The sequence below is a fragment of the Fusarium graminearum genome, chromosome 1, assembly GCF_000240135.3.
Source record: "Fusarium graminearum PH-1 chromosome 1, whole genome shotgun sequence".
Lineage (NCBI taxonomy): Eukaryota > Fungi > Ascomycota > Sordariomycetes > Hypocreales > Nectriaceae > Fusarium > Fusarium graminearum.
In genome coordinates, this window is record NC_026474.1 from 8,427,637 (window position 1) to 8,441,416 (window position 13,780).

The window sequence follows — 13,780 nt, forward strand, 5'->3', positions numbered from 1 at the left end:
TCAGCTGAGGTAATTTCCCCTGTAGTAAGCTGGATACCGATAAAGTCCTAAGAGCTCGGGTATGGCTATAATGACATGCCGGCTTGCAGCTGCTGGGCCATTTCGTCTGTAAGTTCTTTGAGACAGAATAAAACGATTGAGTCGTCGTGGGAGTATGTGTGTATCTTGCCACTGCTATCGAGAACAGCGCCAATATATTCATTTATACATAGAAGTAATCCGACAGCAAGACAGGTCAGAGCGGGGGATGAGGCTATCTGATAAGCGCCGAGACATAAATCAGGCTCCCATTCTCATGTCTTACTGCAGCTGAGCTGTAATTCGATCATGACCCTGCAGTTGACCAGTTACAGATATCCGAGATGTTGGAGACAGGCGGCCTCTCCCATACGTAGTCCTGCGACTCATTGTGTTGGTGGTAATGACATTGACATGAGACTGCTTGAAGTCGTCCCGGGTGTGGAGAATCCTTGCTCCAAGAGGCAATTTTCTGCGTAAAGCGACCTCCTTTGAGGAAAAGGATCTTGGAGGGTTACCCAAGAGGTTCATGCCCGTGTCGTTGAGCGCCTTCGATAGCGATAACGTAGGACGTTGAGGTGACTAGAGGGCGACAAGGCAGCAATTGTTCGTTGGCAAGGCTTTCCCTTCAAAGGGTTACCGTCCAGCAAGGCGGTACGGTCTTCAGTAGCTGAATACGATAAGAACAATGTCATATCAGCTTCTGGTGTAAGTGGGTCATTTATCGCCGCCCTCGGAATGCTCGTTTTCGGAACTCGGGCAAATGGCCAGGGACTTCATTGATGGTGATTGGGTCCAGCCTTATCATCGTTGGAAACAGGTACGTAAGCGCTGAATCCGACTCAAACCAGTTGTATTGGGGAGCAGAGCGTGATAGATAATTGTCTCCAGAGGCCGTTGATCGTCAGATTATGGCTCCCAAAGACGGGTTCCATTACCTGCGCTAGTGGCGTAGTGCTGATGGGTTGATGTATCGATTGATAGCTAGGTATACTGGCCCATAGCGTTCAAAGTACGTATTGGCTTCGTGCATGTCTGCATGTACCGATACTGTGTGTAGCTCTGAGCATATGACGACTATGTTTGTGTTGGAACCAGCAGGTTCCCGGGGTATCCGTTGTGTTATCCGTCGGCCGTGTACGATCGAGGGAAAACATAACCTCCAAACATTCCGTAAAAGAGTCTATAAAAAACGTTAGCGTTCGACATCGAGACTGGACATGCAGACTGTGAATTATCTTACCGTATTGCCTAATAGCCTTATATGTAGTTGAGTTCGTCTTAGCCTCCTTATATAATGAAGGAGTTGATCGTCGACACTGCGTAGAAGTGCGAACTCTTCGTCGACGTGCCTGACTCAGCAACTAAGGTGTCAAAGGGAGCCGTCCATCGGTAGGCCTCGCGACCTTCGACTAGGTGCGTCCTCGTCAGGGGTTGTGTACGTTTTCCTTCTCAGTGTTTAACGAGTGATCTTTTTCTCGGGTGTAGCATTTTCCTTTGCATAAGTATATTACCCACTTGTGTCCTAGTGGGTTTCAAGAAGAGAGAGTCCAGCGCCAGTAGTCAAAGAGAGGATCATCACAACGTCAGATCCTATAGAAGAGGAAACCAAATATCTGCTGCCAATGTCTAATTGGTAGCGGCGTTACGTGCTAGCCGGGCGTATCGTTCATGTCGGCGTCGCTGGTAAAGATCTTTATATCCCCACGGCCACTTCGTCAGAAGACGGCTGTGTTTCTCTGCTTGCCTATAACAGTTAATATACTAAAGTTAATATCTTAAAGCACTTACTCTATGGGCCAGATGGCCACTTCTTCAGCCATATTGGCTATTTTCCCATGCCTAAGGGCCCGGTCCTCAGGGCTGATGGCCTCTTTAGCCAAAAACCTAGGCACCCACTTGAGGTGTGCCTCCATTTTCTTGATAGGGTCAGGGGCCGTAGGATCCCACTGGCGAACCCTTTTCTTGTATCTAGTTAAGTCAGTATAGGGTAGTTATATTGAGAGAAAAGAATATACCGTCTGGCCAGCGAGTTCTGCCATCGCTGCATCAGCTTATGCTGACGCCGCCCACGTTTAAACTGGGCCCGTTCAGCGGCCCCCATGTTCTCTTGCTTCATGGCGGCATATTGCCACCAGTCAAGTGACCAATTTAGGTCACAGCCCCTGAGAGAGACAACCCTTTTCAGGACCTGTCGTCCAACCGGTCGTCGGACTGGGACAGGGAGAGCTGGTGCCTTATATTCAGGGGGCAAAAGCCCCATGGCTTCGAGGTGCTTGATGTTGACGGGGTCCATGGTAGCAATGGGAGGACTAGTGGACGCGTTAAATTATAATTATCAAATAATTAATTTGATAATATATATATATATATATATTAAAAAAAAATTAAAAAAAAAAGGCTACACGATGGATGGTGCCGGTGATGTTGATGTTGATGATGAAGATGGTAAAGTTGTCTATGTAATTACAGCTTGACCGGGATAAGAGGAAAGCACCCCATTCCTTCCAAGTTCATAATTTGAATATAAACTTCCTTCTCCAATGGTCGACATACACCGAAGAAGTCCCCTTCAGAATACATCGAGCTGAATGAGGATGGAGTAATTGGGAATGCGACCGCGGTACATGATGGTCCTGTATACATCTGTCTCGCCGAGAACTACGATTACTGGTGCGCAGAGCTTGGCGTTGATCGGTCAGAATGGGACTGGTGTCACTGGGGAGAGAACATCACCTTCAGGTGTACAGATAAAACCCTGACCAAATCTGACTTTCGATTGGGAGATATATGGAGAGTCGGCAGAAATATTCGCTTACAAGTCTGTGGATCTCGCATCCCTTGTATGAAGCTATCGTGGAGATGCGGGCAGAAAGACTCGTGGCTCAAAACTCTGTCCAATACTGGCCAGGTGGGTGTCTACTTGAGAGTTCTCAGCAAGGGTCCTGGTAATCGTGCGGTTCGAGAATCATCATCAGGGGATAGTATAGATGCGGCAACCATTACTCGACTGGCCTTCGACTCTGACCTCAAGACTCGCGACACTCTAAACTTATTGGCAAACCATGACGTTCTCCGCCGCTTGAACCGATCGATAATCAAGCGAAAGCTGGCCGGTATTAATGATGACGTGAACAAAGGTAAGAACGCCTGGAAGGGGTGGCGAGAGTTGCGAGTTTCCCGAATTATCGATGAAGGCAACGGCATCAAGTCATTCGATATATGTTCCACGGACGACAAAGACCTAGCTTGGTATTTACCTGGTCAATTCCTTACTGTACGGTTACCAACAGGCGATATCCGCAGCTGGAGTATCTCAGACTGGCCAGGTCGGATCCAGCCTAAGCACTATCGCATTAGCATCAAAGACGCAGGGCGTGCATCCTCGTGGATGTGCAATGAATGTGGAGTGGGAACAAGTCGTTCTGGATTGGTCACAGGCTGTAACCCCACGACAACTGTATTTGTCTGCTGGGATTGGCATCACGCCTATACTTGCCATGATGAAGGCTCATGCCAACCATCCTAATATGAATGTTGTACCAGGTATCTGGATCCATGTCGTCAAAGACGGGAGAGGTCTGCAGTTTCACAGCGAGTTCTGCAAGATTGAGAACAACCCTATCAGGAGGTTTGTTTTCATGACGCAGCCTCGTGACATTGACGTACGAGGAAGGGACTACGATGTCTTGGGAAGGCCAAGCTTGGATTCAATGGCAGAACTACTGGGAGAGACGTACAAGTTCAACCCGTTTGGGACCACTGCAATGGATCTACCATCCAAGTTCTCGGCGGCATATATCTGCGGCCCTAAAGACTTTGAGACGACCATGAAGAGTCTTCTTCTAAGTTGCAACATTCCTCCGCCGTTCATCCATAGTGAGAGCTTTTCAGCCTCTGGCCACACTATAGGAGACGTGGAGAAAGCTACAGTCCGGTTCGCCAAGTCTGGCAAGACGGCTCACTGGAAGAAGGACGAGTCAATGTCACTGCTGGAACTCACAGAGTCTGTTGGTATGGCTCCCGATTACGGCTGCCGCGTAGGTGCTTGTGGAAGCTGCGTCGCAAAAGTAGCTTGCGGCTCAGTTTCGGGAGGACTTCAAATGGATGGATGTATATTGACGTGCTCGGCGGTTCCTACGTCAGAATTTATCGAGGTTGAGCTCTAAGTTTGTTGGCGAAGATTAGGCTGAGATACAATTCGATAGAAAGATCAATTTGCACGACTCTCATTCTACGGCTAAAGGTGTACAAGAAATGCTGCGCAAGAGGGTATCCAGTAAATGCTTCGCTTCAGTCGCATTCCCTATGCTGAACGATGTCCGCTCTAGCCCCTATTCCTCACATGCTGCTTCTTCTTCTGTGTGCAAACATATCAACACCTAGATAGTGATTGTCAGTCAGCATCAAATAATTCTGAGCGAGTTGAACGAGACAGTCTTACACTTTTCTATAAACCCCAAATCGATGAATGTATCTTCCACGGCCAAAGGGTATCTCTTTGTTCATAGTCATCTCCGAACATGACGGTCAAAAGAATCTCGATCGTTATGCTGCTCACCTTCGCAAACTCTGTGACACTTAAAATTAACGAGTTAGTTATAATCGTCTCCATAGCGAGTAGTGATAATAAGACCAGATCTTACCTCAAGATTCGTGTCCATTACTCTCCTAGACGAAAATAGTACCATCGCTACTATGCCTTTCTCAATCACTGCGTTGCTGAGGCTGATGGCGGACCTGACAATGCCAATAATGCTTCAGGTGGAATTAATGATGGCAAAGGATAGAATCATTCCGCCCGGCGACCGTCCGTAAGCATAGACCAGAGGCTAGGAAGTTGAACCTCGGCCATGGCAAGTATCATTGACAAGACGTAAAAGTAGGCGACACATACAATCATGTACGTCACGGAGATGGTGTAAGGCCAGCCTCGAGTCTGGCAAGCAGCGCACAGGTGAATAACCAGGTGCATGTACCAAAGGCCACAGTAGTAGTCCCACCAGCGCATTTGCGTTCCAAGGTAGATAATCTTCTCCTCGATCGTGGCCTCGGAGAACTCGAATTGTTCTACCGTCCGGTGACGGAGACCAGCGCCGGTGCGAATAGATGTATATACAACGTAAACGAGGAATACCAGCGTACCCAATAGGTACGGGACGATGCTTTGGGACATTTTGGGGCGACCGAGGTTCGAATGTTGCTCGTCGTGGGTGATGATGTAAAATATGGACATTTTCAGAGAAGAGATACTCAGTTATGTTGGGGGATGGCAGATTTGAGTTTGTGAAGAAGTTAAATTGAAGCCATAGAAATGGTGATATATTTTGAACTTTCTTGCATTCAGTAGGCAACGCCGAGTATTGGCGAGCCAAAACGATGTGTGCAATATGGCTGCGTTTTGACACTCCCATGACAGTGCCACGGCACTAGAACTTCAACAAATATTGCGATGGCGATCGTTACCATATTAATTATGTGAATGTCTGTGCTTTTGGGGCATCATGGCTAACCTCAAGGCCGACACCAGGTTCATGACTTGAGAGTATCTTGGTGGTGAAACTCTAGATACTGCTCCTTTCTCAACCTAATCTCAACTCGCCGTCACACCGACCGCGCTTTATGCCGCCGGCTCCTCTTTACTGAGTTTCTGGGGATCAAGATAGCAGCTCAATCAAGTTCTCCTCTTACTCAGATCTCATCTGCTCCTTGTATCATGATTAGTTCGGCAAGATCTGACTTCTTGGGAGGATGCATGTTGCTGTTTCTTTTGCTGTTGTTCTTGTTGTTACTGTCGCTGTGGCTCGTGATTATACATCCATGGGGATACAAAAAGAACCAAGAGGGGCTAGAGGACGAAACCGATGGAACTACCTACTTCATTCTGTACATCGAAAGTCCCAGGGGCAGTGCAGGAAACCGCATCTACAGCACATACCAGTAAGAATCAAGTACTGTGAATATCGTACTACCACTTCCAGGGATCGCCGAGAGCAATGAAACAACCTACATTTAAAACGACGCCAAAAGTAAAGCCCAGTACTAAGGGAGGGGGAGAAAGACTGCTGAGCAAGACGAGCCCTAATCAAGTCGACCATGACCTCCCACGCCTTATTAATGGCCTGGTGGGAAAGCATACCAGTGAGTCAACAAACCGGCGAAAAGTCAGGGTACTCAAAATAGATAGGGGAATGGGAATTCAGAGAACAGTCCTAAAATGGAACCCAAAAGAACTGATCGTGGATTGGGATGGTCTGCAGTCTAACGTAGGCTAGATCTCTGATGTCAGCCTTCAGGTTAGCTTTATGGCTGTACAATTCAACTTCAATCGGAGGAATTCACTTAGATAAACCTAGAATATGCTTGGCTCTAACTCGCAGTTTGGGCAATAATATATTTGGGTCAGAACGGGAAGCCAAAAATAAGAGTATGAAACCAATTCGGCGTCGTCTTTGGCATCAAATTGTGACAGACGATCTGTATTATACACTATTATTACAATTCAACATCGGTTACCAATCTGGTCATCAAGCCTTGCATCGCCATTCATTTCTATACCACCGCCTCAACCCAAGCAATTAAAACCCGCTCTGCTCCTTGCGGTTATCCCCATCGCCACTGCCACTGCCACTGCCCTCTCCATCCTTGGCACCTGCAGCAGCTTCTTCGATACCTTTCTCGTCACCTCTGAGCTTAGCAAAGTAAGCCTTGATGTCTTCGGCTCCAATTGCCTGTCCACTCTCGGCAAATTGCTGGAAGAACGGCTTGAGCTGCTCCTTGAGGTGGTTGTAAGCCATCACACCCTCAATAGCTCGCACACGGTCGACGTTGCGAAGAGCGCTTTCACCACGCTCCAGAAGACTACCACTTCCGTGTGAACCACCGCCGTCACCGTCGACTTGAGAGCCTCCATCTGACAGGGGAGGTTCATAGACCTCCTCCTCTTCGAGAAGCTGAGGGTGGGGGTTGAGATGGGGGTAACAGGATGAGCAGCGACAGAAGGCTTCACGGAAGTCTTCTTTGAGGAAGAGAGAAAACTGTCCTTGAGGGGCAGGTGGGAGATTCTTTAGCTTGCAGGGGAGCTTGTCAGTGGGTGTTGTCTCTTCAGCAGGCTTTTCGTCCCCAGATTGAGATTCACTCTTGATGCGCTTGATATCTGTAGGCTCCTCCACGTCGTCATCAGCCTTGCGCTTTCGTGAATCTTGGCCACCCTCAGCTGCAACTGCAGTCTCAGTTGTATGGACGGACTCCTCCTTCGCAGACTCAGGCTCCTTCTTGGGTTCGGAATCCGGTTGGTTGAGGAATACGGCTGGAAGGAAGCCTGAAGTGCCAGCATAGCGCTTGATCCACGGATGCGCCTCGACACACTTGTAGCACAGGAAAGCTTCAAATGCATCTTCTTCGGGGAATCCGGGGGGCATAGGGACATCTTCGTCTTCATCCTCGTCTGCTTCAACCGCATTTTCAGCGGCCTTCTCCTTGTCCTGGCCAGCGGTCTGGGCAGGGTCCTGTTTCTCTTCATTGCCCTCGGCAATTGTTGTCAATTTTCCTTCTTCGTTGTTTTCCGGTGCTGTCTTCTTCGGCTTTTCCATCTTTTCGAACCAGTTAGGTCCCATGCCGACCAGACATCCTGGATGATACCAATCCTCGCCACATCCGCCCGTCTCTACCGTTCCTAGGCCAAGACACTGAAACATTGTGCCCTTTTGTTGGAACGGGTCATAATCGCAATGGCAACCGCAGAATCTGTTGCAGAAGTTGTGGTTGTATTTGTTGTTCACGTCGGGTTCTTCGGAATGCACCCCGCCTCGAGTGTTGGTTGCCTCGTTCAGACGGAGAGTGCATGGGCTTGTCGAGGGAATGCGCTTAGTACCGCAGTCGCATGTAAAGTTGCGCTTCTGGAAGATTTCGACGAGGTTATGTTCGCCATGGCATTGGATAGAACAAGCGTAGCATACACCGGCGGGTGTCCAGTCGTCGCCCTCTTTAGCTGGAGGCGGATTGCAAGTTAAGCATGCAAAAACTGCTTGTCGCAAGGGCCCAAGGATTTTGGTGCATGTGTCGATACTCTAAGATAATTATAAGCGGATTTAAAGGTCGAATGAAAGGGCAAGCATACGTAAGGTAAAGCCTCGCGAGCATCAGCTTCGAGAGCTTCTTGCGATCGAATGAATCTATGAAACAGTCAAATTGGTATTCCATAGATGATTGAATAATGGTCATACTCAGCCGCAGTTTGTGAAGTCTCCGAAGTTTGCGACTTTCCAGAGAAGCTGTCTTTGCGCGCTCGAGATTCTTGTTGAGGCGCATCTTGCGCGGGAGCTTCTGCAGACATGATGGCGATGAAGGTTGAGGTTTTCGGGTGTAAGGAGGTGGTATAAGGAAAGAAAGAAAATGAATTAAAATGAAAATCAAAGGATTGGATGACAGATTTGTCAGAATTGATGGGGAATGGAAATGCAGAGACAAGATGAGGAGAATGGTCAGCTATCGCTACCTTGGATGCAGTGCGACACAACGTTGATAGAGGGACCAGATGCCGCGAAACAATAACGCGGACACTAACCAACCAGTAAATATGGAGACTTGTCGCAAGTATTTAGACAACCACCAGCTAAAGTACTTTACGCGCATGGGGCAGTTGCCAACCAATCTACACGTCGAGTCGCGCCTGCACTTATGAAATTACCCCTTGCCCAGTTACTCCACCTGCTTTTATCGTTTCCCTCCCAACCCAATACAACAAAATCAGCCCCTCAGTCTCGATACTTTAGTACCAAGCTTTAAGCTGTCAACTACGCAAGTGCTCTATCACAGTATCTCCCACCAACGAAATACTTGAAGGGTAAAAAATATGAGGTACGTCCTTTCACTAAACATCCTCTTCTATTATCAGAGCAACAACTAACTGCTTAAAGCTCCCCACTACACCCATCTTCGGCTCGTCCGAATCGCAAGCGGTCACGCACAGGAGGAGATGATGGACCTTCACCAGCAGGCATGGCCTCAAGCCCCATGCCTTCGTCACCCCCTGAGTTCAATATTACGCATGGTGTCGAAGACGACGACGATATTGAGGAAGAGGTCATGATCCAAGATGACATCGACGACATAGACGAAATGGCCGAAGACGAAGTCGATCTGTTCCGCGAGGGCTACGAAAACGATTACCGAGATTTAGAGGACGACCACTATGGTGGTGAAGGCATTGACGACGAGCAATACGAGGATATGCGAATAGACCAGCGACAGCAAGTCGACAAGGTCTTGAATCGACGAGATCGTGCCATCCAGGAAAGAAGGGGAATGCCTCAAGTCTGGGGAGCACTGGACGAAGATGGAGATGATATCGATTTGTCCGCTCAACCCCGCCGCCGCCGCCACAACTATGACGAGAATCCCGATGACATAATGGACACAGACATCATGTCAGAGGAACTATCGCTAGAGGCCCTTGGCGATGTCAAGGCTTCCAGCTTGACAGAATGGGTTTCACTGCCTTCAGTCCAACGAACCATCAGACGCGAGTTCAAGGCTTTCCTCACATCCTATACCGACACATCTGGTTCCTCAGTATACGGCAGCCGAATCCGTACGCTCGGTGAGGTCAACGCTGAGACTCTCGAGGTCTCATATGAGCATCTCTCGGAAAGCAAGGCTATTCTGGCCTACTTTTTGGCCAATGCGCCTGCGGAGATGCTCAAGCTATTTGACGAGGTTGCCATGGACGTTGTCCTTTTGCACTATCCTGATTACGAGCGCATTCACTCCGAGATTCACGTCCGTATCTTCGATCTCCCCGTACACTACACCCTCCGCCAGCTCCGTCAGTCACATCTTAACTGCCTTGTCCGAGTCAGCGGTGTCGTCACCCGACGATCAGGTGTCTTCCCTCAGCTCAAGTATGTCAAGTTTGACTGCACCAAGTGCGGTGTGACGCTAGGTCCTTTCCAGCAAGAGTCCAATGTCGAAGTCAAGATCACTTACTGTCAGAGTTGCCAGTCAAGAGGTCCCTTCACTCTCAACTCGGAAAAGACAGTTTACCGAAACTACCAAAAGCTTTCTCTTCAAGAGTCCCCCGGTACTGTTCCTGCTGGTCGATTGCCGCGATCGCGCGAGGTCATCCTTCTTTGGGATCTCATCGACAAGGCAAAGCCTGGTGAGGAAATTGAAGTGACCGGAATCTATCGCAACAACTACGATGCTCAGCTCAACAATCGTAACGGCTTCCCTGTGTTTGCTACCATTCTCGAAGCCAACAACGTCGTCAAGTCTCACGACCAGCTGGCTGGTTTCCGCATGACAGAAGAGGATGAGCAAAACATTCGTAAATTGTCACGCGACCCCAACATTGTTGACAAGATTATCAACTCGATAGCACCTAGCATCTACGGGCATACCGATATCAAGACTGCTGTGGCCTTGTCGCTCTTTGGCGGTGTTGCAAAGGTCACTAAGGGTGCCCACCACCTCCGAGGTGACATCAACGTGCTTCTTCTAGGTGATCCTGGTACAGCCAAGTCTCAGGTCCTCAAGTACGCAGAGAAGACAGCCCACCGAGCCGTTTTCGCTACTGGCCAGGGTGCTAGTGCAGTTGGTTTGACTGCTAGTGTTCGTCGAGACCCTCTGACTAGCGAATGGACATTGGAAGGTGGTGCTCTTGTGCTGGCAGATCGCGGAACTTGCCTCATTGACGAGTTCGACAAGATGAACGATCAAGATCGAACATCTATTCACGAAGCCATGGAACAACAGACTATTTCCATTTCCAAGGCTGGTATTGTTACTACCCTGCAGGCTCGCTGTGGTGTCATTGCAGCTGCCAACCCTATCGGTGGACGATACAACTCTACAGCTCCCTTCTCTTCCAATGTTGAGTTGACAGAGCCCATCTTGTCGCGTTTCGATATTCTCTGTGTTGTTCGCGACACAGTAGAGCCCGAGGAGGATGAGCGTCTGGCCCGTTTCATTGTGGGATCCCACAGCCGAAGCCATCCCCTAAGCCAAGCAGAGCAGGGCTCCATGGAGGTTGAGCACGATACTCAAGCCGAGACACAAGGGTCAACGCGCAAGCCTGAGGGTGAGATTCCACAAGAGTTGTTGAGGAAGTATATCCTTTATGCTCGTGAGCACTGTTCCCCCAAGCTCTACCACATCGACGAGGACAAGATTGCACGACTCTTTGCCGATATGCGACGCGAGTCCATCGCCACAGGTGCCATTCCTATCACAGTAAGTCATATCACACGCCTCAATAGCAGTACCAATACTAACAAGCTCAGGTGCGACATCTTGAAGCAATCATCCGTATCAGCGAAGCCTTCTGCCGTATGCGTCTATCAGAGTACTGCGCGGCACAGGACATCGATCGTGCCATCGCCGTCACGGTAGACAGCTTTGTGGGCAGCCAGAAGATTAGTTGCAAGAAGGCTCTCGCAAGGGCGTTCGCCAAGTATACACTGGCCAGACCGGGTGGTCAGAAGAAGACTGGCGCCAACAGCCAGGGCAGACGGCAAACTGCTGCCGCAAGCTAAGGAGTTTTACGTAGAAAAGACATGTAATATACGACGGTTTGTTGGGGCGATACCTTTAATAGATATAATGCATCATGAGTTAAATATGAATAGCGTTTACAACCACATGGTTACCCTATAAGGCTTCTATTATCATTAAGTATACTAGCAAGACAACACGCCTAACGATGCAAGGCTCTTGGTGATCTAAGCTGGCTGTGTATTTAAAAGTCAAGTCGAGCATTTGCCATAAGTAAGACTTTATTTACAGATGCCATCCATTCATTCATTGCTTTGTAGTACATATCCATTCATGTCTTGGGTATCGCTAAATCAAAATATTCCTCTTTCTTATCTTAGAAATCTTCTCGCTCATTGCCCTGTCGAGCCTGTACTTGAAGCCGCGCTTGATGGTCGAGGTGGAAGCGCAGGCACGCCATGCCCGGACCCTGAATCTTCTCGCTGCATGGGAATCCCTCCCATCATACCCATACTACCAATCCCCATCCCTGGTAGCGGTAGCTGCGGGGGAGGACCCTGACCATCACTATCCTCTGCCTGGCTGTCGAGCTGCTCTTGTGCCGCCTTAAGGTCAAGTTCATGCAGACGCTCCTTCTCAGCCGGATCAATGATATCATCGTCGTCGCTCCAGTAAGGGTCGTCGTCGTCCAGCTCAGGCATCGCCATGCGCTTCCAGAATCGCAGCTCTTGACGATGCGCCTTCTCGTCGACGAGTTTGTTCCAACGACCCTCGTCCTCATCGTACTTTCGTCGGTACTCGCGCAAGTTCTCGTTGGCTTTCCCAGCGTGGGCCTGCATCTGCCAGATTTGTTCGCGCAGACGGGCGTTCTCGTCGCGCGCGTCGGCGAGTTGCTTGCGGTATGAGCGGTGCCATGAGGCTACGTCGCTGACATGCTTGGTCTTGTACTCGTGGAACTGTCGTAGGAGGTTGGCCATGGCGTTGGCGTATTGAGAGAGAAGTTTGGCGTTGGAATCGCGGCTGAACTTTGCCTTTTCGAGGGATTCGGTAAGGAGGGAGATGAGAGCATCGATGTTTTGTTCTTGACCTGTGTGATATTAGTTGGTGGATTTAATTTGTTAGAAAAAATGACATGACATACTGTTGATGTCTTCTGCGGCGCTTTCGATAACTTGTGTGTTGCTAACACCTTGCGTCTTGGCCTTGTTCCTCACTCTTCCCAGCCCGGTGACGATATCCTCTGTAACTCGACGGTTTTCTGCCAGTTGGCGGCTAAGCTCCTCGACCATGCCGTAGATGTAATTGAGTTCAGCCTGGTGGCCCGCAGGCGTGGGGACAGGCATTCCGGCCGCCATGTTTGTCCCGTTCATACCATTCATCATGGCGATCTGTTGTTGTTGCTGCTGCCACTGATGTTGAGATTGTGGAGAGACGTATTGATTTGGGAGCTGCTGCTGCTGTTGCTGTTGCTGTTGATGGTACGGCGGTTGTGGCAGTTGCTGTTGGGGAAAGTGACGCGCTGAAGAGGTGGGAGACGGGGCTGGAGCGGGAGAAGGAGTGGGTTGTGATTGATCGTAGGAGTTTGGAAAGGTCATGTCTTGTCGACCCTCGAATCTGGGGCTCTGAGCGTTTGGAGGATGGTGTTGGTGTCTTTGATGGAGCTGAGAGCTTAATTTGGTATAGTCTGACATTCAATTCTGCCCCTCAACTTTTTGGAACACATTTCCCAAGCCAGGTCTGTTTGTATCCGGGACGGCGCAAGTTTATCCCGTACCTATATAAGACAAACACCACCAGCTAACAAATCGCTGACTGTCAATAGTACCTACAGTAGTAGAACAATTCATTTGTTTGTTTCAAAATTATTTAATTTCCAGTATAATAGAGTTCAAATGTCTTTACCCATCCGGAAGTATATACATTTCTGAGTACCCATACATGGCATAATACAGGACACCCAAACCCGGGCATTCCTCCAATCCAATGGCCCTACAGTCTGCTCTTGTACTACCAAAAGCTGTTTAGCAGACTCGAAATATTGGTCGGGTAAACATCACTCTCACATGTAATTCACACAACATCGGCCCGAAATTCCAATAATCTGACTCCATAGCCTCCTACACTTTGTTGCTTACTAAATATCCCCTATCTGGTTCCTTGCGCTGGCAGTCAATCCTCATGTAAGCCGTCGAGTCCAGAATCTTGTACGTAGATCAAAATACACAGTATAAGAGAGATACATCAAAGATGTCTCTTTCATTCTCTATAT

General features: G+C 48.9%; 6 protein-coding genes across 6 annotated transcripts; 2 read left to right on the forward strand and 4 right to left on the reverse strand.

Moving 5' to 3' along the window:
• Positions 1-1,647: 1,647 nt before the first annotated feature.
• FGSG_02618 (uncharacterized protein) lies at positions 1,648-2,314 on the reverse strand (the record flags this gene model as incomplete). The annotated part of the gene is made up of 3 exons (XM_011320262.1): positions 1,648-1,765; positions 1,810-1,989; positions 2,037-2,314. The coding sequence occupies 3 exons, from the start codon at positions 2,312-2,314 to the stop codon at positions 1,648-1,650; spliced, it is 576 nt and encodes a 191-aa protein (XP_011318564.1).
• A 112-nt stretch (positions 2,315-2,426) lies between these two features.
• FGSG_02619 (uncharacterized protein) lies at positions 2,427-4,187 on the forward strand (the record flags this gene model as incomplete). The annotated part of the gene is made up of 3 exons (XM_011320263.1): positions 2,427-2,466; positions 2,595-3,148; positions 3,312-4,187. 3 exons carry the CDS (start codon positions 2,427-2,429, stop codon positions 4,185-4,187), a joined length of 1,470 nt encoding a protein of 489 aa, XP_011318565.1.
• Positions 4,188-4,810: 623 nt separating this feature from the next.
• Positions 4,811-5,194, reverse strand: FGSG_02620 (uncharacterized protein; the record flags this gene model as incomplete). The annotated part of the gene is made up of 1 exon (XM_011320264.1): positions 4,811-5,194. One exon carries the CDS (start codon positions 5,192-5,194, stop codon positions 4,811-4,813), a length of 384 nt encoding a protein of 127 aa, XP_011318566.1.
• A 1,402-nt stretch (positions 5,195-6,596) lies between these two features.
• Positions 6,597-8,353, reverse strand: FGSG_02621 (uncharacterized protein; the record flags this gene model as incomplete). Its single annotated transcript, XM_011320265.1, has 3 exons — positions 6,597-8,087; positions 8,138-8,192; positions 8,244-8,353. 3 exons carry the CDS (start codon positions 8,351-8,353, stop codon positions 6,597-6,599), a joined length of 1,656 nt encoding a protein of 551 aa, XP_011318567.1.
• Positions 8,354-8,807: 454 nt separating this feature from the next.
• FGSG_02622 (DNA replication licensing factor mcm2) lies at positions 8,808-11,552 on the forward strand (the record flags this gene model as incomplete). The annotated part of the gene is made up of 3 exons (XM_011320266.1): positions 8,808-8,877; positions 8,937-11,250; positions 11,301-11,552. The coding sequence occupies exons 1-3, from the start codon at positions 8,873-8,875 to the stop codon at positions 11,550-11,552; spliced, it is 2,571 nt and encodes an 856-aa protein (XP_011318568.1). The 5' UTR covers positions 8,808-8,872.
• Positions 11,553-11,731: 179 nt separating this feature from the next.
• Positions 11,732-13,142, reverse strand: FGSG_02623 (uncharacterized protein). The gene is made up of 2 exons (XM_011320267.1): positions 12,653-13,142; positions 11,732-12,598 (listed from the first exon to the last, which is right to left on the reverse strand). The coding sequence occupies exons 1-2, from the start codon at positions 13,104-13,106 to the stop codon at positions 11,904-11,906; spliced, it is 1,149 nt and encodes a 382-aa protein (XP_011318569.1). The 5' UTR covers positions 13,107-13,142; the 3' UTR covers positions 11,732-11,903.
• Positions 13,143-13,780: the final 638 nt, after the last annotated feature.